At 50.5% G+C, this 20,514-nt stretch overlaps 10 protein-coding genes across 10 annotated transcripts; 6 read left to right on the forward strand and 4 right to left on the reverse strand.

Moving 5' to 3' along the window:
- The first annotated feature begins 34 nt into the window (after nt 1-34).
- Nucleotides 35-1,447, forward strand: EJ05DRAFT_535922 (uncharacterized protein). Its single transcript, XM_033749279.1, has 5 exons — nt 35-610; nt 660-694; nt 751-805; nt 853-1,286; nt 1,339-1,447. The coding sequence occupies exons 1-4, from the start codon at nt 194-196 to the stop codon at nt 1,111-1,113; spliced, it is 768 nt and encodes a 255-aa protein (XP_033603519.1). The 5' UTR covers nt 35-193; the 3' UTR covers nt 1,114-1,286; nt 1,339-1,447.
- A 36-nt stretch (nt 1,448-1,483) lies between these two features.
- Nucleotides 1,484-2,145, forward strand: EJ05DRAFT_473631 (uncharacterized protein). Its single transcript, XM_033743436.1, has one exon. It carries the CDS (start codon nt 1,747-1,749, stop codon nt 2,011-2,013), a length of 267 nt encoding a protein of 88 aa, XP_033603520.1. The 5' UTR covers nt 1,484-1,746; the 3' UTR covers nt 2,014-2,145.
- Nucleotides 2,146-2,293: 148 nt separating this feature from the next.
- Nucleotides 2,294-2,830, forward strand: EJ05DRAFT_473632 (uncharacterized protein; the record flags this gene model as incomplete). The annotated part of the gene is made up of 1 exon (XM_033743437.1): nt 2,294-2,830. A coding segment is annotated over one exon (454 nt), but the record flags the coding sequence as incomplete, so codon positions are not given.
- Nucleotides 2,831-4,466: 1,636 nt separating this feature from the next.
- On the forward strand, nt 4,467-7,845 carry EJ05DRAFT_251504 (uncharacterized protein). Its single transcript, XM_033740174.1, has 2 exons — nt 4,467-6,241; nt 6,292-7,845. Exons 1-2 carry the CDS (start codon nt 4,732-4,734, stop codon nt 7,716-7,718), a joined length of 2,937 nt encoding a protein of 978 aa, XP_033603522.1. The 5' UTR covers nt 4,467-4,731; the 3' UTR covers nt 7,719-7,845.
- EJ05DRAFT_524333 (uncharacterized protein) lies at nt 7,845-8,429 on the reverse strand. The gene has a single exon (XM_033748818.1). It carries the CDS (start codon nt 8,373-8,375, stop codon nt 7,986-7,988), a length of 390 nt encoding a protein of 129 aa, XP_033603523.1. The 5' UTR covers nt 8,376-8,429; the 3' UTR covers nt 7,845-7,985.
- Nucleotides 8,430-8,781: 352 nt separating this feature from the next.
- Nucleotides 8,782-11,751, forward strand: EJ05DRAFT_473634 (uncharacterized protein). Its single transcript, XM_033743438.1, has one exon. The coding sequence runs from the start codon at nt 8,857-8,859 to the stop codon at nt 11,461-11,463; it is 2,607 nt and encodes an 868-aa protein (XP_033603524.1). The 5' UTR covers nt 8,782-8,856; the 3' UTR covers nt 11,464-11,751.
- Nucleotides 11,752-11,879: 128 nt separating this feature from the next.
- On the reverse strand, nt 11,880-13,409 carry EJ05DRAFT_497639 (uncharacterized protein; the record flags this gene model as incomplete). Its single annotated transcript, XM_033746560.1, has 3 exons — nt 11,880-12,362; nt 12,409-12,822; nt 12,867-13,409. The coding sequence occupies 3 exons, from the start codon at nt 13,407-13,409 to the stop codon at nt 11,880-11,882; spliced, it is 1,440 nt and encodes a 479-aa protein (XP_033603525.1).
- Nucleotides 13,410-13,790: 381 nt separating this feature from the next.
- On the reverse strand, nt 13,791-16,337 carry EJ05DRAFT_251606 (uncharacterized protein). The gene is made up of 9 exons (XM_033740175.1): nt 15,609-16,337; nt 15,443-15,558; nt 15,129-15,369; nt 15,003-15,080; nt 14,728-14,954; nt 14,487-14,684; nt 14,403-14,439; nt 14,190-14,350; nt 13,791-14,140 (listed from the first exon to the last, which is right to left on the reverse strand). The coding sequence occupies exons 1-9, from the start codon at nt 16,016-16,018 to the stop codon at nt 14,088-14,090; spliced, it is 1,521 nt and encodes a 506-aa protein (XP_033603526.1). The 5' UTR covers nt 16,019-16,337; the 3' UTR covers nt 13,791-14,087.
- Nucleotides 16,338-17,110: 773 nt separating this feature from the next.
- EJ05DRAFT_461718 (riboflavin synthase subunit alpha) lies at nt 17,111-18,094 on the reverse strand. Its single transcript, XM_033742657.1, has 3 exons — nt 18,019-18,094; nt 17,838-17,960; nt 17,111-17,791 (listed from the first exon to the last, which is right to left on the reverse strand). Exons 1-3 carry the CDS (start codon nt 18,047-18,049, stop codon nt 17,229-17,231), a joined length of 717 nt encoding a protein of 238 aa, XP_033603527.1. The 5' UTR covers nt 18,050-18,094; the 3' UTR covers nt 17,111-17,228.
- A 59-nt stretch (nt 18,095-18,153) lies between these two features.
- EJ05DRAFT_473641 (CoA-transferase family III) lies at nt 18,154-20,381 on the forward strand. Its single transcript, XM_033743439.1, has 8 exons — nt 18,154-18,565; nt 18,611-18,642; nt 18,766-18,892; nt 18,942-19,189; nt 19,237-19,422; nt 19,472-19,542; nt 19,607-19,900; nt 19,951-20,381. The coding sequence occupies exons 1-8, from the start codon at nt 18,383-18,385 to the stop codon at nt 20,157-20,159; spliced, it is 1,350 nt and encodes a 449-aa protein (XP_033603528.1). The 5' UTR covers nt 18,154-18,382; the 3' UTR covers nt 20,160-20,381.
- Nucleotides 20,382-20,514: the final 133 nt, after the last annotated feature.

Genomic DNA, 20,514 nt, shown 5'->3' on the forward strand with positions numbered 1-20,514 from the left:
CATCGACTGAACGACCGCATACCTTCTTACCAATGGTCTGAGCCCAAGGCCATGCTCACGATCTGTTATAACGCCCCCTTGAATTCTTTCTTTTTCTTTCTCTCCTAATTGACTATGTCCCAGTCCTAACGTTCTGCGTGAAATCGTCGTTGACTCAAGCCTCAGCTTTAATTACGGTTCCGCATTTTCCATTATGGACAGTAATGGCAGTAATGGCAGTAATGAGGCTCCCGCAGATTTGGCTTCCATCCTTGCCACTCTTGCAGCTCTGGCTCCGCAGAAAGGGCAGCCTATTTCGAATATCACTCCTGGTAATAGTTCCTTAAATGCCAGATCTTTCACAGATACCCAATCGAATGCGACCCGAAGTGAGTATCCGGATCATGTCTCGATACGGAACGATCCAGGCCGTTGCCCTACTACTTCTGAAGAAGCCGTATATATTCCTCAAGGACGTCAGAGCTTTCATGCACAACTGTCAACTCCTGAGCCTCGTTCATACACCCCACCACCGATGGATCCAGCCACAATCATTGAGTGGCCACAGGGTCTTCGCTGCGTAACAAAGATCGCGTCTCAGAATCCGATGTTCAGAACCATCATACGTAAAGTATGTTCGGAGCTTCCAGCTTCTCATTGAAAGTAATTGACTTTCCTAGATGATGGCAGAACAAGAAAGGCACGAGACAATGTGGTACGTCATTTGTCGCTAGTCCTTCATTATGGTTCTGGTATCAACTTCCTAGTTAGGTGGAATGGTAGGCGTAAGCTACTCGAGAGTCATGGGAACCCGTCAGCTAAGAAGGTCTGATCCTATAACTTCCCGATCAGAGATGTCGTCTGACTTTTCAGAGATCGGATGCGGTGAACAATGAGCTCAAGAGATATGATCTAAAGGTCTACAAGGCCACCCAAAGCATGGTTCAATCCATGTCCGGAGAGCTGAAGAGTCTCGGTGTGCCGTTCTTCGGCGTCAGAAATGGTCTTGTTATATCTACGAGATCTAATTCGAAGAAGCAGCACGAGGGACCCCCGCAATCGATCACACCAGAGCAGCTTTTACAGCTTCAGCGGAAAATGATCGCACACCTAGTGGACATGTACGGTCCATAGCGTGCGTATGCTATCATACTTTCTAGAATACCTTTTTGGAGTCTAAGCCGTAATTTTGAAGTACAGGAAGGGTGGGTGTAAGATGAATGAAGTTCCTCAGGTTCTGAGAAGCTGGCAAAGCCCAGTACTATATTAGACCTGTCAAATAGGAGTAGACAATTGTGGTGTATAAGGTATGAATTCTCTAACCCGTGTAACGCTAATTACCACTCACAACAGAACTAGAACGTGGTAATCATAAGCGGCGAATGATAAATTTCCAATAGAGAGATCTTGTATCTTGTTATCTGCTTAGCTGTGCGTGTACTATTATATTCGCAACGGTGAACTGAGTCACTCAACCTATTATCATGGCCAATTTCTCGGAAATAATCTGCGTTCACTCACCGCTTAGTTTTGTTCAATTCCCAACCCTGGTGGCGCTGAAAAGTGAAGTGATCGAGTCCAGACCAAGGTAGTACGAACGGCATGGATTTCTACCAACACTATATTTGTCGCCCTCCTCCCTTGTAACTCCAACAACTTCCCGTCACTCTTTCTTTCAACGTTACTCTTCTTTGTTCAGCTTAGCTAGTCCCGGAGATCTGTTCATTCTACTCTTTCATACTTAGCTTGAATCCTTCCGCCGCAAATATGAAGCTACAGCTGTCTGTCTTCGCCTTGGTGGCCGCACTCGTTGCACCTATCATCCCCGGCGCCCAAGCCTTGAACTCGGACATCGTGCAGGTGGATGATGGTGCCCGTCAGCTCACGTCCAGCTTTATTGCTATCGGAAAAGGCGACGATACCTCCGCCGATCCGGGTACTCCAATCTGCCTAGGCGACAGTCAGGCCTGTGGCAAGGGATGCTGCCCAAAAGTCAGAGTATCTCCCTTTCTTCTTTGCATTCCTTTGGACTGATTAGATCAACCATAGGAGGTACTCGGTTCTGCAACAGCTGCCGCGAATCTCCTGGTTCATCAAGCGCTCAGACGCGATGACGTTTCAACCAACATCATCACGAAGACCGTGTACTATGCATCTGGCCACGAGGTAAGCAAATCACATAGATTTAGATTTGATGTCCTTGCTGATATTTCGCACAGCCCGCAACTGCTACCACATGTTTGGCCTACAACTTCTGCTCTGTCCAGGCGTGGGCATCGACTGAGAGCTATAGCCTCACCTACCTCTGCGACAAGATGACCACTGCAACGCCCACTGTCGCTCAGACATGTGCATCGTACTCATTCTGCACTGCGACAGCCTGGAGCGGAACTTCTAGCTATCCTATCACTCATATTTGTCACGTTGGACATCCCACGATCACTGTCAGTTTCCCGGACAATACTGGTCATGTTTCATTCCAAACCACCGCTCCCAACGCCACCGGAACTGTCACTGTCTATGAGACCGATATTATCCAGACCAGTTTCCAGGCAACCTCTACCAGTCCGATCTGCTCGGAGGCCACCCAGACTCTTGCACCTTACGGATCACTAGTCGTACACAACACTACGTCCATCATGTCCACTCCAGCTCCTCCAGTCCTCACTGGCTCTGCCGGGTCTGCCGCTCCTAGGGTCAAACAGGGTATAGCCTTTCTCCTCGGTTTATGCACTGCTACTGTTGTGTACCTCGTGCTTATGGCCTAGGATCCGTCCTAGTAGATCTAGCAGCGTTTCGTTTTCTTTCACTCGTGTTGTAGTTTGCCGATTGTGTGGGCTTAAGGCTGTTGAAGCCCAAGTATTAGTGCTTGCCAGCGCAGCTTGACGCTAGTTCCATAGCAATGATATGCAATGATATGCAATGTTTGTCAAATTATCTTCGTGAGTGACCTACGGTTGCTCGTCTAGAATGGCATAGTGATACGTTAGTTTATGGCCACAAGTATCGGTGGTGAAAGTGATAGCGGGCTGCGGATCATTAATTCCTTTATAGCCAAGACAATACATGACTGTTTCTACTCAAGTTTTATCGCTTGAGCATATAAAGATAGCTACAGGAGTTTTGTTTACCCTGATGGCGTGGTCTACAATAGTAAGCTCAAGTTTCCATGTTGGAGAAATATTATATATAGCACACACGAATCAGCGATGCGGTTCTTACCGCCGACTCGGACACTATTCCAAATATGGACATATCGATGGCGAGTCCTAGCCTATACTTGACCATCATGCAACATGTTCATCATATCTATGGCAGCTTTGAGCTCTCTCTCAGCGAAGGAAGCCTTATGTTTGGCACTCTTCACGTCCTTGTAATTATTGGCAGGAGCGATCTGTACTCTTGAACACAGTCGGGTCAAAGCTTCGGCCTTGAATCCATGAGTCGTGCATCAAACACCCGTAGACCGTGTACTTAGCCACAAAGACTATCTCGGGATACCACGCAACAAGGAAATAGATGCCTTGATTCCTCATCTCACATCAGCGAATTCTACGGTTATTTATGGCGGAATGATGAGGGATCGGTTCTCGTAGAGGCTGAGAATATCGATAGCCAATAGACCGAACCAGAATTCTCGAGCCCACAAGGAACGAGGAATTGCGTCTCGATTGAGCAGAATTGACGGTTCGGTTCACACTCGTCACAAAGTGTACCGTGGCTATGGCTAGGCAAGGAACTCGCGGCATCAACCTCGCCCTCGCCCTCGCCTCCACATCGACCGCCAGTTTTCACGACGATCGCAAGGCCCACAACAGCCAGATTCATGCGATCGACATGGCAGGATCTGCTTGGTTCATCAACACCAACACAAATCCTTGGCTGCCTTGTACGTCGTTCGATTTGGGCACTCCCAAGTTCCAACAGCGTCCCGAGGAAGTCCTCTAGTGTTATCCATCCAATTCGAGGGCCAAGGCCCGTGTTCCAGCTACTTCACACCGGTATTTGATGACTTGGGAGATGGACGGATCTGCGATCAGGGAAGATGAAGGGCTTTTCTCGCGAACAAGCCTAGCGAAACGATCGAGCAGGGATGACGACGCATGGCTTGCTGGGGCGTGAAGCGTGAGGGCGCGTTGTGGGTTTGTAAAACGGTACCTGCGCCTCCAGAATGGGCCTTACAGGTTTCTAATTGGCTGAAGTTGGGTGGGCACGCCACCATGTTTCAGCGCCGGCACGTAACACTGCACTGGCTGTTCACCCCCTAGAAAAGTTATCACGCATAGGGAGCAACTGAAGAGAGAATTTGGGGAGGGGAGGGGTCCATCTTGGGACGTGCAAAAGGTTTTGCCTATCTATCGCCGGTCTCAGTCTGATGCCTCACTTTCTCCTTCATACATCAACTCTTCCTCGCGCCGATTGTATCTGCGTGCTGGCCTGCCTCTTCTCTTTTATGTCTCTTTTGTGCGTCTCATAGCATCAATCCAACACACACATTCGCTTTCCATCTACCTTGGGTCGTTTGGACACTCTATCACACGACTACCTGCATTTGCGTCATAGATCTACATTACGTGCTGGACGCCTACATTCTCTTGAATATTCCCAACTGCACAGTTACACGCCTTTCTCATTTTAGCTATCAATCGGTCCTGGGACCACGGTCACGATATATCACTCTTCTCTTACGATACAACATAGAATCACCTCACGAGCAGCTGGCCTAGTCACCACCATTGATCCGACGCTTCGATGTCGAGTCAGCCTCAGAGACAACGGTCACTGTCTCCAACCCATTTCAAGCAGTCCAGGCACGGTTTTCAGCCCCTGAACGACGTCCCCGAAAACAGCACTATGTCGCGTCACAACGACGGCATGATGGATATCCCGCTCCAGACGGTAGTGAGCCATGGATCGACTGGACTTCGCAGCAACCACACCCCGAAATCACCAATTGGCCAATCACAACAAGGAACATTTTATGAAAAACAAGAGCAAGACCAGGATGAAAATGGACACGGCGGCAGGAGGAAACTGGCGAAAGTCGACTCAAAAGGCCGCAAGATTGGCACTGGGGCTGACGGAGAAGACGACACCCTCACTCGCATGGGTATGATATACACCAAGATTTTACACTTTAGTGTCATCACTCGTTACTTGATCTATGTCCTTCCTGTGGCTGCTATTCTGGCTGTACCACTCGTTGTAGGTGCAACCGCTGCACCTCGCGCACATATTGGCGGCGTCCGATTGGTCTGGTTCTGGACTTGGATTGAGGTCGTTTGGCTCGGACTGTGGGCGTCAAAGGTCGTCGCTCACTTTCTTCCTAAGGTCTTCCAGGCGCTCATGGGTGTTGTCAGTGCTGGCACGCGTAAATACTCCCTCGTTCTCAAGGCCGTGGAGATCCCACTCTCGCTTGTCGGCTGGGCTGTCGTGGCTTTAACCACTTTCAAGCCGGCCATGCAAGCAACGCTTGACCCGAGTAAAGGAGATAGGCTGCGCGGGTGGCAGGATGTGATGATCAGAGTTCTCGGCGCGTGTTTGGCTGCGACTATCGTTCTGCTTGTGGAGAAGCTTCTCATTCAGCTCATCAGCATCAACTATCATCGTAAGCAGTTTAACGTCAAGATCAAGGATTCAAAACGTAACGTTTCGAACTTGAGCCTTCTATACGATGCTTCGCGGGCGTTGTTTCCTATGTACTGCCGCGAATTCCAAGAAGAGGACTACATCATCAACGACTCTCTCGAATTTGGCATGGGCAGCCGGACCAATAGTGGAAACCAGAAAAGACCTGGCTCTGCCAATCCAACCAGATTGCTTCAAAATGTCGGCCGTTTTGGGGATAAGATCACTTCGGTATTTGGCAATGTTGCTCACGAGATCACTGGAAAGAAGGTTTTCAATCCCAATTCGGCTCACTCCATCGTCGTCGAAGCATTGGAGAAGAAACGTACATCCGAAGCATTGGCCAAACGCATTTGGATGTCACTCGTAGTCGAGGGTAGGAATGCTCTATACGCAGACGATATTGCAGAGGTGCTTGGCGCCGATCGCACTGCTGAAGCCGACGAATGTTTCAGTACCCTCGATCGTGATGGCAATGGCGATATCAGTCTTGAGGAGATGATTCTTACCGTCACTGAATTGGGCCGTGAGCGAAAGTCCATTGCTACCAGCATGCACGACGTTGATCAAGCCATCAACGTGCTTGATGGTTTACTTTCCACTGTGGTGTTGATCATCGTTGTTTTCATTTTCAGTAAGTTGGCCGCATCATTTGTGTACTTGTCCAAGGCTAACATTTTACAGTTGCATTCCTTAACACCAACTTCGTCACAACTTTAGCGACGGCCGGTACAGCGCTCCTGTCGCTTTCGTTCGTTTTCGCTGCGACTACACAAGAGGTCCTCGGTTCCTGTATCTTCCTCTTCGTGAAACATCCTTACGACGTCGGCGACAGAATCGATTTGACTAGCGGCACGGACAAGCTTGTCGTTGAGCACATTTCCTTACTCTTTACCACATTCCGTCGCGTCACAAATGGCAAGGTTGTTCAGATCCCTAATATCGTCCTGAACGGCATTTGGATTGAGAATATCTCTCGCAGCAATGCCATGCGGGAGACAATCTCCATATTTGTCGCCTTCGATACAACCTTTGCGGACATTTCGCTCTTGAAGAACGAAATGCAGAACTTCGTTCGGGATAAGGAAAATGCCCGAGACTTCATGCCGGACGTTGACATTGATGTCGCAGATATCTGCGAAATGAACAAGATGGAACTGAAGTGTGAGATTCGTCATAAGAGCAATTGGGCAAATGGCGTTGTCGCCGGTACCCGTCGCTCCAAGTTCATGTGTGCCCTCGTCCTCGCTCTCCGCAAGGTACCTATCTATGGCCCTGGCGGCGGTGACCCAGCGTTGGGTGCAGTGGGCAACCCCTCATACTCCGTAGCCGTCAGCCACGAGCAAGCCGAGCACCAAAAAGAGCTTGCGTCAAGGACGAAAGAAGAATCACGTATGGTTCCCACCGCAAAGACAGGTCTCACATACCCCACGGACACGCATGGCAAAGCCGCTGCAACCGCCACTGGGTTTAACAACCTCGCCCCATCTGCCGAAGCCAATGGTATCAGCAACTTGACAGCGCGCAATGTCGCACTTGATCCAGCACGTGATGACGCCTACTCGCTCCGCGACGATGCGGCCTCCATGGGCCGCCCATCAATGGACCGTCATTCCATGGACGCCGGCGCAGAAGACTCCATGCAACTCCTCCATAAGGCCCCCTCATCCGCCTCCACTGGTCGCCGCCGAGCCGCATCTCGCGTCGCAATGGCTGTCCCATCCGTGCCCTTCATCGCCGAGCCCCGACCCCCTACCGGCGGATCTGATTACGCCGATGTCCCTCCCGCGCGAAACCTGACCCAACAGCCCTCCGCGTCTGCTTTGGGCCGCAGCACAAGTCTGGGCTCTCCAGCCTTGCATGGTAGTCAGCGGTCCGGAGAGCAGTATGCCGGCGGTGCGACTACGCAACAGCAGCAGATCCGGGGAAATCCGTTTGCAAACCAGCCAATGACGCATTTCCAGTCGACGCCAGAATATCCTAGGCAGGAAAGTCCACCGGGCGCTTCGACGGGAAGAAGAGTGAGCGGAGAGACAGCGAGGCCCGGGCCAGGGCCGTATGCGCAACCACCGGGTGGACCAGGCGCATACAGGCCTTACGGGGGCACGTAGGTGGTGCTTGATGCATGACGTATGAAATTGATTGAGTCCTTTGTTACGAGCATAGATGTCTTTTTTTCTTTTTTTTTCTGGCACAATCTGGAGTCATTCACAGCTAAGCTGATGCTACTACTGGTTAGCGGTAGTCGTCGAAATTAGATCGATATAGAGCGATTTTGCTCGGGCAAACTCGCAGCATTGCATAGCAACAAAAGTTCTTGTAACTTGTATAAGAATACTATGATTTGCTTCACATAAGTCTGCTTCATATGTTGCGCATCAAGCTACAACCGGCACATGCAAATCGTTCCACATCTTCATCCTCCTCCCTTGTGCCTCCACGGCCTCCATAGCCTTCATCTCCCTCAACTCCCTCGCCTCACTCTCACTCACCAGCACGAACTCATACCGAATCATCCTAGTCCCCTCCTCAACCCCATACGCCTCCTTCTCCTCAACCCCTACCGTCCCCAAATCCACACCCAACGCATCCTTGACCCCAAATACCGCATCACTGCTCTCATACGCATCCATCTCCCCGCAGATACACCGCCGTAACAAGGCCATCAAACGCTCCTTTTCAAACATAAATCGCACATGACTTCGCCGATACGCATGTCTCCCCAACGCAACCAAAAACCGTCCCACCGGGGGTTTGGGTTGGTCCATGGCTGCTGTGCTGTGTTTTGTTGCTGAAGAAGGGAGAAGATGCAAAGTTTGGTGTCAATGGTCTGGATGAAGATGGATATAAAGTTGATATTGCATGAAGCTATCTAAGCTATTACGGGTTACAATGTGATGCAGTGTAGTATTGTGGGAAATTGCGATATCTGGACAGACATGCTCATTACATCCATGATGGTTACAGCTTATATACTCCAATAAAGCAATGGAGATTGGTTGGTCTCTCTCTTTGCTGGTGGATTATGACACGGCGAGAGCGGGTCGTTATTTACCGCGGCAGTTGCCTTGGAGCTTGAAGCCTGAAATCTAAGGCTGATTGCGATGCGAGCCGCCCCACACAAGTCTGGAAAGCTTGAGCTCGGACCTGCTCGACAATTGATATCATCCATGCTGGGTTGCTGGTACAACTTACATAATTATACCTACATCTTCATCCCCAATCTTTTGCGCTTCCTGGAACGCAGTCATGGCCGACGAAAAGACTGACGACGCGTTCCCGGACATAACAAACAAGCTCTCCGCGCCGACAAAGAAGTCGCAATATGAAAAGCAGAAGGCCGAAGCCGAAGCAAAGAGACTACGCGAGGAGAAAGAGACGGCAGCAGCACTCAAAGAATTCATCAATGACTATGGCGGCCCTGGTGAAAGTGATCCTCAACCGCGCGCCACTATGGCGGGGAGAGGGCGTGGAGGACTAGGCGCGCGATTGGGTGACGACGAGCTCGATCCAAGAGGTGCCGCCATGGGAGCTAAAAGGCATCATGTTCCGAGACCTGGACAGGCCCGAAGTGGACCTGGCAGTTTAGGACCATCGACAAGTTTTGGGAACAAGAAGAGAACCTTTTGGGATACGCCAAAAGAAGGCTCTCGGGGAGTCTTACAGCCTGAGCAATCTATCTCTGGACCTGTTCATGTTAGAGCTGCGTTAGAGAGCCACGAGGATGATGAAGACCAGGCGGTAGCAACGAAAACGGTAGAGCGCGAGCCTCCGAAGCCCACAATCCGACTGTCCAACATTCCGCCCCACACATCAGAATCAGAGATCAAAGAGCTTATCCCAAAGTCTCTGACCGTCGAGTCAATACGCACAGAGCGGAGTGGAGAGAGTAGACCAATGCAGAGATCGGCGAAAGCAATGATTGCGACGTTAGCAAGCAATACCCCAGACAAGGATATCGAAAGTGCCCTCGTCAAGGTTCAAGGTGCATATCTCGGATGGGGATACAAGCTTGGAGTCTCGAAGCATTTGTCCACTAACGCTTTGGGATCCAGCACGGCGCATGCCCCAGCATCTACGTTTCTTCCTTTCGGTGCCGCCTCAAGGGCCAGAGATCCATCTCCGCCACGTCAAGGTTCTAGATTTGCTCCTCCACCTGAGGAGAGAATGGACAGAGGCCCGCATGGCCGGCAACAAGAAGCTCCCCTTGGTCCACCGGAAGTGCAAGTTGTGGTACCGTCAGACTTCAGAGAGCTTCGTCTCATCCATAAAACGTTGGAGAATATGATTATACATGGGCCAGAGTTCGAAGCTCTCCTGCGCAAGCAACCACTCATACAGCGCAACGAAGAATGGGCATGGTTCTGGGATCCCCACAGTGTTGGTGGCGTGTGGTATCGATGGCAGCTAAGCAACCTCATGCGCCAGATTGATATTGACTCCGACTCTGATGATGAATTGCCTTCGATTGAATCAAAGGGCGCTATTGATCTATTCGAAGACTCCGAACCTTGGTGTCCGCCTGAGAACGACTTGGCATTTATGTCGCCAACCAAATTCAGTGAGCTCATCGACGATGCTGCATACCATGATACCTTGGAGCTGGAAGACGAAGAGCCCAAAAAGCCCGTCGCCGAAAACACCGCACTGTCATATCTCAACCCACTCCAAAAAGCACGCCTCATACACCTCCTTCAGCGCCTCCCTACATCCACAGGCAAACTCCGCAGGGGTGACATAGCCCGCATCACCGATTTTGCCATTACCAACGCCAGCGGTGCCCCAGAAGTGGTCGACATCGTCATCTCCAACATCCTGCAACCCTTCGCACTCAGTTGCACCACGCAAAACGACTACGACGAAGAGCAATATCCAGGCATCGACACGTCCATCGACCCCTCAAACGCCAAGCAAATCGGCCTGTACGCCGTGTCCGACATCCTCTTCGCCTCGTCCGCCAGCGTTGCCCGCAACAGCTGGCGCTATCGCGAGCTCTTCGGCGATGCCCTGCGCGACCGCCGCATCTTCGAGACGCTGGGCCGTCTAGGCAAAGACCTTGGCTGGGGCGTCATGCGGCTGAACAAGTGGAAGCGCAGCATCACAAACGTGCTCGAGCTATGGGACTCGAAGAGCGTGTTCCCGCCAGAGGTGCAAAAGCACTTTGAAGCAGCCTTTGAGTCCGTGACAGACAAGGTCAAGAACGACGTCGATGCCGCAGACGCCGCGGACGAGGACATCCAGGATCCAGTCGCGCAGGACCTCGAACCGCCGGACGATGATGATGTTGATGTCGATGACGACGACGACGATCTTGCAGATGCTCCATCCTCGGACTCCGACGCACCTCTCGACATGTCTTCAGATGAAGATGAACCCCCAGAAGACGCTGAACACCCAGAACACACCGAACCTCCAGAGCCCGTCGAGGCTTCATTCGTAGACGACGCCGCCGCTGCCCGCGCCCAGCGCCTCGCCGCGATGAGAGCAACACTCGAAGCCCTGCCGCCCAGACGAGCACCATCTTCACCCCCCGAGACTGCAGACAGAAACATCGGTATGGATGGGAGCATGGACGACAACGCTGCGCCCGAACCCGTACAATCTGAGCTGCCGTCGCAGCAGGAGCAGCAACAACAGGAGGAGCAGAGTTCGGCACAACCACCACCGCCAACAAGACCTGCATTCTCAATGTCTCTAGGTAGTAAACCAGCGATCAAGATGTCACTCGGCGCGAAACAGACCGCGGATGCCGAGACAGAGCCGACCGAGCAGGAGACACAGAAAGAGCAGAAAGAACAGAAAGAACAAGAAGCGCCGACAAAACGCGGGCGACCACGTGCCGCAGATTTTCTTTGACTGGGGGTTCAGGATAGGAATTGCATTGAATAGCATCAGAGGCGCGCGTCAGGGGCGTATCTCGAATTCAGCATAGCGAGGGTCTGGGAGAAAAGGATTGGCGCATACGTGGGCCACTGGATATCAGGCATGAAGGCGTGTTGCTATACTGGTTGTAGCCATCTGTATTTATTATACATACGAGGACCGGAAGTAGTGACTTATGGTCACGCAAAAATCAAGCATTTTTTGCGCATTTTGTAGGTATGAGCACCGCGTGGGTAACCTTATCACCTTGTACAGACAGAGCGCTGGGCATAAAAGCATTGTAGACCATCGCACGACATAGGTGCGCAGAGCCCGAACGAAACACGCTTCTCCCCGCCTTATACTCATTATTCCAGTAGAATCGTTAATTCATCCCTTGTGATGATGCATCAGTCGAACCCGTTCACGCCGTCCGGCTCGCCATATGTGTCGTTGTGACTAAACACCTCAAAGTTGTCATCGACCAACCACTTGAAATCCTCGCTCTCCGGCCTCAGCGTTCGCGCCAGCCCATTTCCTGGTTTCGGAAAGTGACCCGTGTCATAGTCCTCGTCGTACGCATCTGTCAGGGGTACGCTTGTAGGCGCAGAGCCTGAATTCAATGCTGCTGTGGTAAGGGCGGATGGAAGAGAGTCAGTCGACGCGGGTGGTGATGAGAGCGAAGATGTACTTTGTGCGTTGCTGTTGGATTGGGGTGGTTTGAGGAGTGATGAGGGGGCTAGAGATGTCGTTCCGTTGGTAGCGTGATTGATGTCGTTGAGTTTCATACGAGCGTTTGAGGTGAAGACTGGGAGGTTGGGGTGGAGGGAGGCCGAATGGCATAGGAGATCAACGAGTGTGCTAGACGGGAGAGAGGAGAAGTACTGGCGTTTCTGCGAGTGTTAGGCCAAAACGCAGACGCAGTGGAGGTAGACTTACTTCATCTGGATTCAATTCAGGGGCAGCGACTAGAGAGTTGAGTGTCAGTCCAGACCCCGCGACTGCACTCGTAGCTTGCGATGACAGCCTTGCTTTTGAGCATTCGGAGCACAACCACTCTTTGTCCTGAATCTTGACGACATCCTTGCCGATCGGAGGGTCATGGCAATACTGGTGATATGGCGAATTACAACCATCGCAGTAGACTATGAAGTTTCCACTCTGGCTCGTTGCCCGCGAACAAATCTTACAAACGATCAGCTCTGGCTTCTTGATGTGCGTTCTTTTGCGCTTAGTTCCCGATGACGGTGACGGTAAAACGGGGACGAATTGCGTTGGTTTCGATACTTGGCGACCCGATTTTGTCTGCGTGATCTGTGGGGTGTAGTTCTCCGATGTGTCTGAGTCGTCGTCCTGTCTATCATTAGCATCGGCATGGTATGACGATGGACGCTCACTACTGCATCGTCCTCGTCGGAGTTATCCTCTCGTTTTCTCTTGCCTCCCCTTCCTCCGCCTCTGCTACCGCGCCCTCGCCCACGTCCCCTTCCTTTTGTACCAGTCGGTGTCATGCCGGCAGCAGACGTGCTTGTACCGTTTATGCTTTCACCATTTGCGAGCGGACTTCCTGCGGTTGGTCGACCACCTCTTCCTCCACCACGTCCACGCGATGATAGCACAGGCTGAGCAGGTGTACCTAACCGGTCGCTTGTAACCATGTTCTTCAGTATCGACTCCCTCGCAGCTTCGTAGCCCGGTGTCCCTGCTCTTGCCGCATTTGCGCCCACGACTCTCTTCAATATCTCCTCCGTCGAAGCGCTATATTTGGGGAAATCCGCTGGCGAAGACGGGCCGGTTCCGCCATTTGGCTTCCCACTCGTCATCGAACTGGAGAGTGACATCAAGGGCGAGGGCGACGACCAGGTTGCTCTTGTACTGCTTGAGGCCGTAGCTAATTGCTGCGCCGTTGCTGTTGAAGGCGCAACCGAGCTGTTCTGCATGGATGCTGAAGATTTGGCGCTATTGAATGGACGTGGATCCAGAGGAGATCAAAGGTTTGAGAGAACTGAACAGATGCATGTGGTATCTTAAGGTCTGGCAGAGCTGTAGAAGGCGCTGCTGATCCTTGGTCGCGCACGCCTTGGGTCGGCTTGGAGTTGCTGTGGGTCCGTCGTCCTTTGGAGGCTTGAGAGGCGAGGCGGGCGGCCGCTTCCCCGATGAGGTAACTACCACAGCGGCTGTAGCTGCCAAGAGCTATAGTTTATGGCTCTGTCTTTCACTGTGTTTTTTCTTCTCTAGAATGGTGTTCTAGTATTTGAAGAACAGACTAAACATAATTCTGTGAAAGGTTCACCGGTCACATACTACATGCATGGAATAATGCTCGGTCAGGTGGAAAAATCTAGCAAGGTCTGACCGGAGCTGATATTCACTTTATCTCTTCTACATAAGTGAAACAATAGCGGGCTTAGCTTGGTACAATTCACCGAGAGGGTTTTATTCCAATTTGATAGTCAAATAGAGAAATTATCATTATGTCAAAGACTGTTGTTTCTCTTACGAATCGCTCGAGAAGGAAATCGTCAAAACTGGGATATCACTCATAACGTCGTAAAGCATACCGTAAGTCGTGAATCGTCGCTATCGTAAAGAGTTTAGTAATACTTTTAATGCGGCAGTCAAATTCGTCCAGCACATATGTCGTCCCAGACATCCATAAGCGCGTCGGCGTCTATAAGTTGTCAGTCGGCATTACTCGAATGGGCTGAATGATGAGCTACCATCAGGGTATGTAAATTCCAATTTGATCCACCCAGTCGTACTGAAGCGTAAACCGTAGGTTTCATGAAAAATATATGGATGTAGTTTTCGAAGATATACGACAGACGGATTGATACGTTTGACCCAGCCAGGCTCGTTGACATATTCATTCAAGAATGCTCTGCAACAAAATGTCAGAGACAGGTCTTGTCGCAGGAAGTCCCTATACTTACGTCCATATGGGACAGACCTTCATACGGCCTCGTTTTGCTACTCATTGTTAGCTTATAGCTTGAAAATGGATTGATAAGACATGCGTGTGACTTCAATTCGCAAGCAACTGGAGTCGAAATCTCTCCATATACGCATGATATGCCGAAGATTTTCATTCTGAATCTCCCCACTCCAACATAGAGACTCACCCCCCTGTAGAGGAAACTCGTCAAGCGCCATGGGATACAGCGTTGGGTCCTGCATTTTCATAGCCACGATGACGCAGAAGAGTAGCACCATTCCTGACTTGTAAGCATAACTCTCAAAACATAATTTTGAACGTACTCTCGTGACAGGAAAACTTTAGCCTGGCCCAGATGTCATGTTTACCGTCGTACTGATTGATTCGTCGAAGCTGTAGTGCTGAGCCCGCCCGCCTAATTGTCAGAGAACTCAGAGCCATGATGTACCAATGTCGCTCACGCTGCCCCTTTTCAGTAAAGACGATACGGGCACGCTTGTCTCCAACTCTGTAGAATAGAAGAACCTTGGCACTACTTGATTCGAAGGGTCTAGAAGTCTCAATCAACTGTGAATCAGTTGCATGTGGTAATACTAACAATTCCAGGACCTTGAACGAGTTTTCACGATGTAGGTCTAAGAGAAGGCCGGGTTGATGGGTGCCATAGCACCTCGTTCTAGCAATACTTAGTAAATGGCCGTAGCAGACTTATATGAAAGCTCACGGTTCGATATCGTAGGGTAGAGGGTGAACTGGGTGCTGTCCATCGAAAATCCTCCTAGCCCAATGATTTGGCTCTGCGAGCAAGGAACCTGATCCAGTGCCATAAGTGTGTGTCGTTGAAAAAGATTGCGAGGACGAGTTGGAATAAGTTGGCGACAAGGGAGCTGGTTCTGGGATAGGTGGTGGGTATGATGCAGGAACGTGGGAAAAGTTGATCGGCCTACGGTTGATTGCAAGTGGAGCTGTTAAGGCCAATAGTCAGTAAACCCTTGCTTGAAAAGTTCTGAGATAGTTCTAGGAGATTCGAAGTCTCACGTAATGTAAATTGGTACGATTTCGCCGTGTCTTCTGGATCGCCCTCCTGTTTCAACAGTAAACGATCGAGACGAGCTCGGTCTTTTTCCATGTCGCGGCTATGAGCGCGGTGGTGTCTGTCCAGGGTCAACAATATGTCATCCATGCTATAGTCCGGAATGATTACCCTCTCGCTGTCTTGACAATGCCCTCGATAAACCTTGCGTATAGAGCAAGTCGTCCTAGAAGGTTCATTCCTTCTCGCATGAAAGCAGACTGCAGATCCAACCATATGATTCGATAATGCCTGGCAGCTTGGCCATTGTAATATGCCGACGGATCCGTGACTGCAAATGCATCGCGGCAGGTACCAAGCGTATACATTAAGCTTGGGATGACCAAGTCGAGATCAGATCTCACGTCATGACGTAGACAGTCGCAATTCTCCAGAACATGGAAAGAGGTGGTGACTTGATAGCAGATTGACATACAGTTCGAGATATCCGGTCTGAACTCGGCGACATTTGTTTTGAAGACGACTAATCCGTAGGCTGTATCCTCGGTCTCTTTGATCACTCTCCCCAGTGGCCAGACCATCCCTCCGCCCAACGTGGCTCGGCACGCACTGCTTAGCCTTATTGAATGGACGTCGTCAAGGAGTATACAACGAAAAGTGAGAAAAGAGTGAGGCGGAGTCGCGCGTAACCCCTCGTAGCATGACCCAATTCAAGACAAGAGACGCGTGCGCGCAGAGACAAACATTGCGGCTTCACCAGGAGGAGGCTGTTTTTTTTGTCGGCAGTGCACGTGTCGACTGGTGAGAGGCCAGCGAGCTTCGTTGTTGGCTGGGGTGCGCCAGGGCTCTGCACATATGTTGCGACGTCTCGTACAGACTCGACAACAGACGCTTGGTTGCCTGTGGTTTTTTGGGTTGAGAGATTCGTGATCCCTACTGCGCTAATTCGAGGCAGCCTGCGATGCGATCAGACATTCATCGTCTTTCGTAATAACGACGATCGGAAAGAAGAGTTGTCGACCGACTGTTTGCCGCGCCGGCTTTGGCTACCGCGCCGCGCTGAGTCGCGCAGGATTAGATCCGCTTGCTTGCATGCATAGCTCTTAGGCCGCTGATGAAGCTCCCAAGGCGAGCTAATAAGCTTCTATGGCCATAGTCCTGGATAGAACACGTCCTCGAAAGGAAATTATACAGGAGCAAGGGAAAAGACGAAGGCCAGAATGGACGGAAACGGACAATGGTACTTTGAAAGCACGATAAACCGCGGAATCTGGGAGGATTTGGGTGAGAGCAACAGAGACTCTAGCAGTCAAAGCAAAAACATGACAAAGAAATCGGTCGTAAACCTACCACCTGTCAAGAAGTCATTAAAAAACATTTATCAAGGCGTTTTACTTGGCTCAAGTGCGTCTTGGGGCTTGTTATTGAGGTGGTGCGACTGTCGACATTTGGAACCACGAGCAGCAGGAAGCTCGTAATAGTGTCACTGAGATCATCTTCAGGTTCCGTGGGGCATGAAGTCTTTAAAGCACGAAAACTCTTAGGTGCACTGCCATGAATTTGCTCAACGGCGGCGAACCCAGACCTAGATAATATACGTCTTTGCAAGCCTTGCATCGCTGCGCCACAATCCACTACAGGCGGCGTCCTTGGTGTTGTGGTCTGTTCGCCCCCTGTTTTCAGCATATTTAATTGGTGTCCGGCTGTGTGTCCAACATCATTCTACTGGGTTATCGATCCTGACAGTGGTATGCACTATATCATTTCGCTATATTGTGGTTTGACCTCGACTCAGCTAGGGCTGGCTTCTTTCAACTTCTCCGAAACAATGCGCTCGATCATCTTCTCGAGGATCGCAGGTCCACTACCAGCTATCGACTCCTCCATATAGCCTGCTACACTTTTCTCGACGTACTTGCCCACCATGTCAACTTCGACGTTGACGTCCTCCCCAGCCTGCTTCCTGGCTGTCACAATCTTCTCTTGCGTGTAAGCGATGAGCATGACCTCCCACCAACCGTCAGCGCCATCTTGGACCTTCGTCACAGTAAGGCTTGCCCCATCAAGCGTGACATATCCTTTTTCCACGATGTAGCGCAGGACGGATTTGTCTCGCGGCTGTAGGCGGAAGGTCAAGGCATTGCCATCTGGCGTGACGGACAAGACCGTAGCTATTGTGTCCACATGGCCTTGCACGAAATGTCCGCCCATTCTTGTCTCAGAGCTAACCGCTCTTTCCAAATTCACAGTTGAGCCCTGCTTCAAGGACCCCAGATTCGTTCGGCGCAGGGTTTCGGGGGCTACACCAACTTTGAAAGAGGATTTGTCAAAGCTGGTCACGGTCAAGCAGGTGCCTAGAATAGTCAGCAAGTTCGCGCAAATTCAAACAGAGGGGCCCACCATTGACACTGATGCTGTCTCCAAGGTGACAGTCTCCAAGAACAGGTTCAGCATTTCCGATAGTAAGTGAGGTTCCGCCTCCTCCGCTGGACGACTGATCAAGCTGCTCAAGTGCAGCAACAGCTGACTTCCGTTAGCTTAGCTGAAGTTCTTGCGGAAAGCCTCGTGAGATCGAACGTACTGCCAATAGTCTCTACGATGCCAGTAAACATCTTCTATGGTGTCCTGAAGGTTGACAGATTGTTAGTCTGCGTCACTAATTGTTAGTGACGCCATATCGAAGCACGGAGCACTTTTTGAAGCTACCCCACCGACCTCGGCTTGTCCAGCTCGGGATCCGGACTTCGCTTCTGTTTGCTCTCCAACGCTCTACATCTGATACCACGATACCATTGGTTTATACGGAATTGCACGTCGCTCACGTATATTGAATCTTCGATTTTATCGTAGCCGCCTGCATGTCAACGTTGTGAAGACCTCTTTCTGCTACTGAGCGCTCTCCTCCTGACCCTTAGCTAATCTATCACTTGATCTCTGCATTGTTGATGTCGAACACATTTCTTGGCCCTACGCGGCTCTGTGGCGTGGCATTTAGATCATCACTATCATATAAACGAGCTTCGTTACAAAACAATAGCTTTCGAAGCTTTGCCTCAGTGTCTAATGCAGATGCCAGCCTACCCCTGGCAGGCATTAAGGTGCTGGACATGACCAGGGTCCTCGCTGGAGTAAGCACTCTCTAAACAGGCTTCCATTATGCTCATAAATCTCAGCCGTATTGTACACAAATTCTTGGAGATTTGGGGTGAGTTCGAGATTCCGGAATGCAAACCCTTTGCAAGCACGGCCATTAGGCCAAAATTCTCCAATCGAGGGGAGTGTCGATTTATGTGATTGAATGGCTGTTAACTCTTCTTATGATGACTAGTGCAGAGATCATCAAAATTGAACATCCTACGAGGGGAGACGATACGAGAGCATGGGGTCCCCCGTATGCATCATATAAAGCAAGCTCACAGAAACAAGGCAGTGGCGAAAGCGCCTATTTCTTAGGGGTGAGTAGACCAAGAATAAGTTAAAAAAAGTGAGACTGACAACTATCAGGTCAATCGTAATAAGAAAAGTTTGGGGCTCTCATTCCAACATCCGTCCGGAGTCGACATTCTCCACAAATTAGCCAAGGAATGTGACGTTCTAGTTGAAAATTACCTACCAAACTCATTGAAGAAATATGCCATGGATTACGAAACACTTTCAAAGATTAATCCTCGTCTCATTTATGCAAGTATAACCGGGTATGGCCAGAATGGGCCACTCAGCGCCAAGGCTGGGTACGATGTAATGGTTGAAGCGTAAGTAACGACTCGAATTTTGAACGCAATCGGCTAATTGCTCACAGAGAAATGGGTCTTATGCACATTACTGGTGAACGAGACCGGCCACCGGTCAAGGTTGGAGTTGCCGTGACTGACCTGACCACGGGCCTATACACTTCCAATAGTGTGATGGCAGCGCTTCTAGGACGGGCTAAGACCGGCAAGGGCCAACATATTGATGTCGCACTCAGCGACTGCCAAGTAGCCACGTAAGTCCCAGAACCTTAGGGCATAGGAATCACAACTGATTTATGACAGCCTAGCAAACATTGCCAGCTCAGTGCTCATCAGTGGAAAGAAAGATTCCGGACGATGGGGAACTGCCCATCGTAAGTTTCGTCCTCCTGAATGATGTCCATTTTCGTAAATCGAATAGTCTAACACGATCACTAGCCTCTATTGTACCATACAAGGCCTTTGGGACATCAGATGGCAACATCCTCGTCGGTGGGGGAAACGATCGGTTGTATGGCATTCTATGCGAGAAGCTGGGAAAACCCGAATGGATCAAGGATGAACGATTTGTGAGTAACGCCGTCCGTGTCAAGCATCGAGAACTTTTGGAGGATATGATCGAGGCGGAGACAACGAAGCGCACGACACAAGAATGGCTTGATGCGTTCGAAGGTAGTGGTATGCCATACGCCAAGATTAATGATGTCAAGGAGACGCTGGAACACGAGCATGGTAAGCACCTGCAGAATCTATATTGGTGGAATGATACTGATTGCAGCCAGTGCAAGCGCGCAACATGGTTGTCGAAGTCGAACACCCACATTGCGGAACGTTGAAGATGGTTAACACACCGGTGAAGTTCTCAGATGCAAAGCCAGGAATCAGGACTCCTCCTCCGGTGCTTGGGCAGCACACGAACGAGGTTCTTCGCAGCCTTGGGTACTCCGAAAGCGATATCGAAAGTTTGATCACGGAAGGCGTGATTGCATAGTTCGAGGGTGAGAACCATCTACGCTTCTCGAGGACACTGTATATATGTGCCTGTATAGATATTGGACCTACATATAGAGTCCACATGGTAGGACACCATCTGAGTAGCTGGCTTAGCTGTTAGGAGTTAGAGTAAGGCCAGAGTCTAGATATTACTCCATAGTCCTGTACGTGGTGGTTGAACAACAAGCCTAGGTGGACCCTGACCCTGATTTCTCTAGCGCCTTCTTACGATTGGCTAGGCTAGATGGAGGCACGGGCATTTTAACTTTTTCTGTCGCGACGACGTGTTTGCCAGAGTCTCGGCTATACTCGCAGTATCCTTCTCTTCCTCTCTTCGCAGACCGAACTCTGCG

Source organism: Pseudovirgaria hyperparasitica (assembly GCF_010093815.1).
Source record: "Pseudovirgaria hyperparasitica strain CBS 121739 unplaced genomic scaffold EJ05scaffold_3, whole genome shotgun sequence".
Lineage (NCBI taxonomy): Eukaryota > Fungi > Ascomycota > Dothideomycetes > Acrospermales > Acrospermaceae > Pseudovirgaria > Pseudovirgaria hyperparasitica.

Bases quoted from the DNA above. Each gene is read 5' to 3' on its own strand.
- EJ05DRAFT_524333 (XM_033748818.1), bottom strand. From the start codon at position 8,375: ATGGACCAACCCAAACCCCCGGTGGGACGGTTTTTGGTTGCGTTGGGG.
- EJ05DRAFT_473634 (XM_033743438.1), top strand. From the start codon at position 8,857: ATGGCCGACGAAAAGACTGACGACGCGTTCCCGGACATAACAAACAAG.
- EJ05DRAFT_461718 (XM_033742657.1), bottom strand. From the start codon at position 18,049: ATGTTTACTGGCATCGTAGAGACTATTGGCA. The intron at 17,961-18,018 runs GTACGTTCGATC...AACGGAAGTCAG, and splicing joins CATCGTAGAGACTATTGGCA to CTGTTGCTGCACTTGAGCAG. The intron at 17,792-17,837 runs GTGGGCCCCTCT...TGACTATTCTAG, and splicing joins AGACAGCATCAGTGTCAATG to GCACCTGCTTGACCGTGACC.
- EJ05DRAFT_251504 (XM_033740174.1), top strand. From the start codon at position 4,732: ATGTCGAGTCAGCCTCAGAGACAACGGTCACTGTCTCCAACCCATTTC. The intron at 6,242-6,291 runs GTAAGTTGGCCG...AACATTTTACAG, and splicing joins CATCGTTGTTTTCATTTTCA to TTGCATTCCTTAACACCAAC.
- EJ05DRAFT_251606 (XM_033740175.1), bottom strand. From the start codon at position 16,018: ATGGTCTGGCCACTGGGGAGAGTGATCAAAGAGACCGAGGATACAGCC. The intron at 15,370-15,442 runs GTGAGACTTCGA...TGGCCTTAACAG, and splicing joins ATCGTACCAATTTACATTAC to CTCCACTTGCAATCAACCGT. The intron at 14,440-14,486 runs GCATGTCTTATC...AACAATGAGTAG, and splicing joins CTTGCGAATTGAAGTCACAC to CAAAACGAGGCCGTATGAAG.
- EJ05DRAFT_473641 (XM_033743439.1), top strand. From the start codon at position 18,383: ATGTCGAACACATTTCTTGGCCCTACGCGGCTCTGTGGCGTGGCATTT. The intron at 18,643-18,765 runs GTGAGTTCGAGA...TATGATGACTAG, and splicing joins CAAATTCTTGGAGATTTGGG to TGCAGAGATCATCAAAATTG. The intron at 18,893-18,941 runs GTGAGTAGACCA...GACAACTATCAG, and splicing joins AAAGCGCCTATTTCTTAGGG to GTCAATCGTAATAAGAAAAG.
- EJ05DRAFT_473631 (XM_033743436.1), top strand. From the start codon at position 1,747: ATGAAGCTACAGCTGTCTGTCTTCGCCTTGGTGGCCGCACTCGTTGCA.
- EJ05DRAFT_535922 (XM_033749279.1), top strand. From the start codon at position 194: ATGGACAGTAATGGCAGTAATGGCAGTAATGAGGCTCCCGCAGATTTG. The intron at 611-659 runs GTATGTTCGGAG...TGACTTTCCTAG, and splicing joins TCAGAACCATCATACGTAAA to ATGATGGCAGAACAAGAAAG. The intron at 695-750 runs GTACGTCATTTG...CTTCCTAGTTAG, and splicing joins GAAAGGCACGAGACAATGTG to GTGGAATGGTAGGCGTAAGC.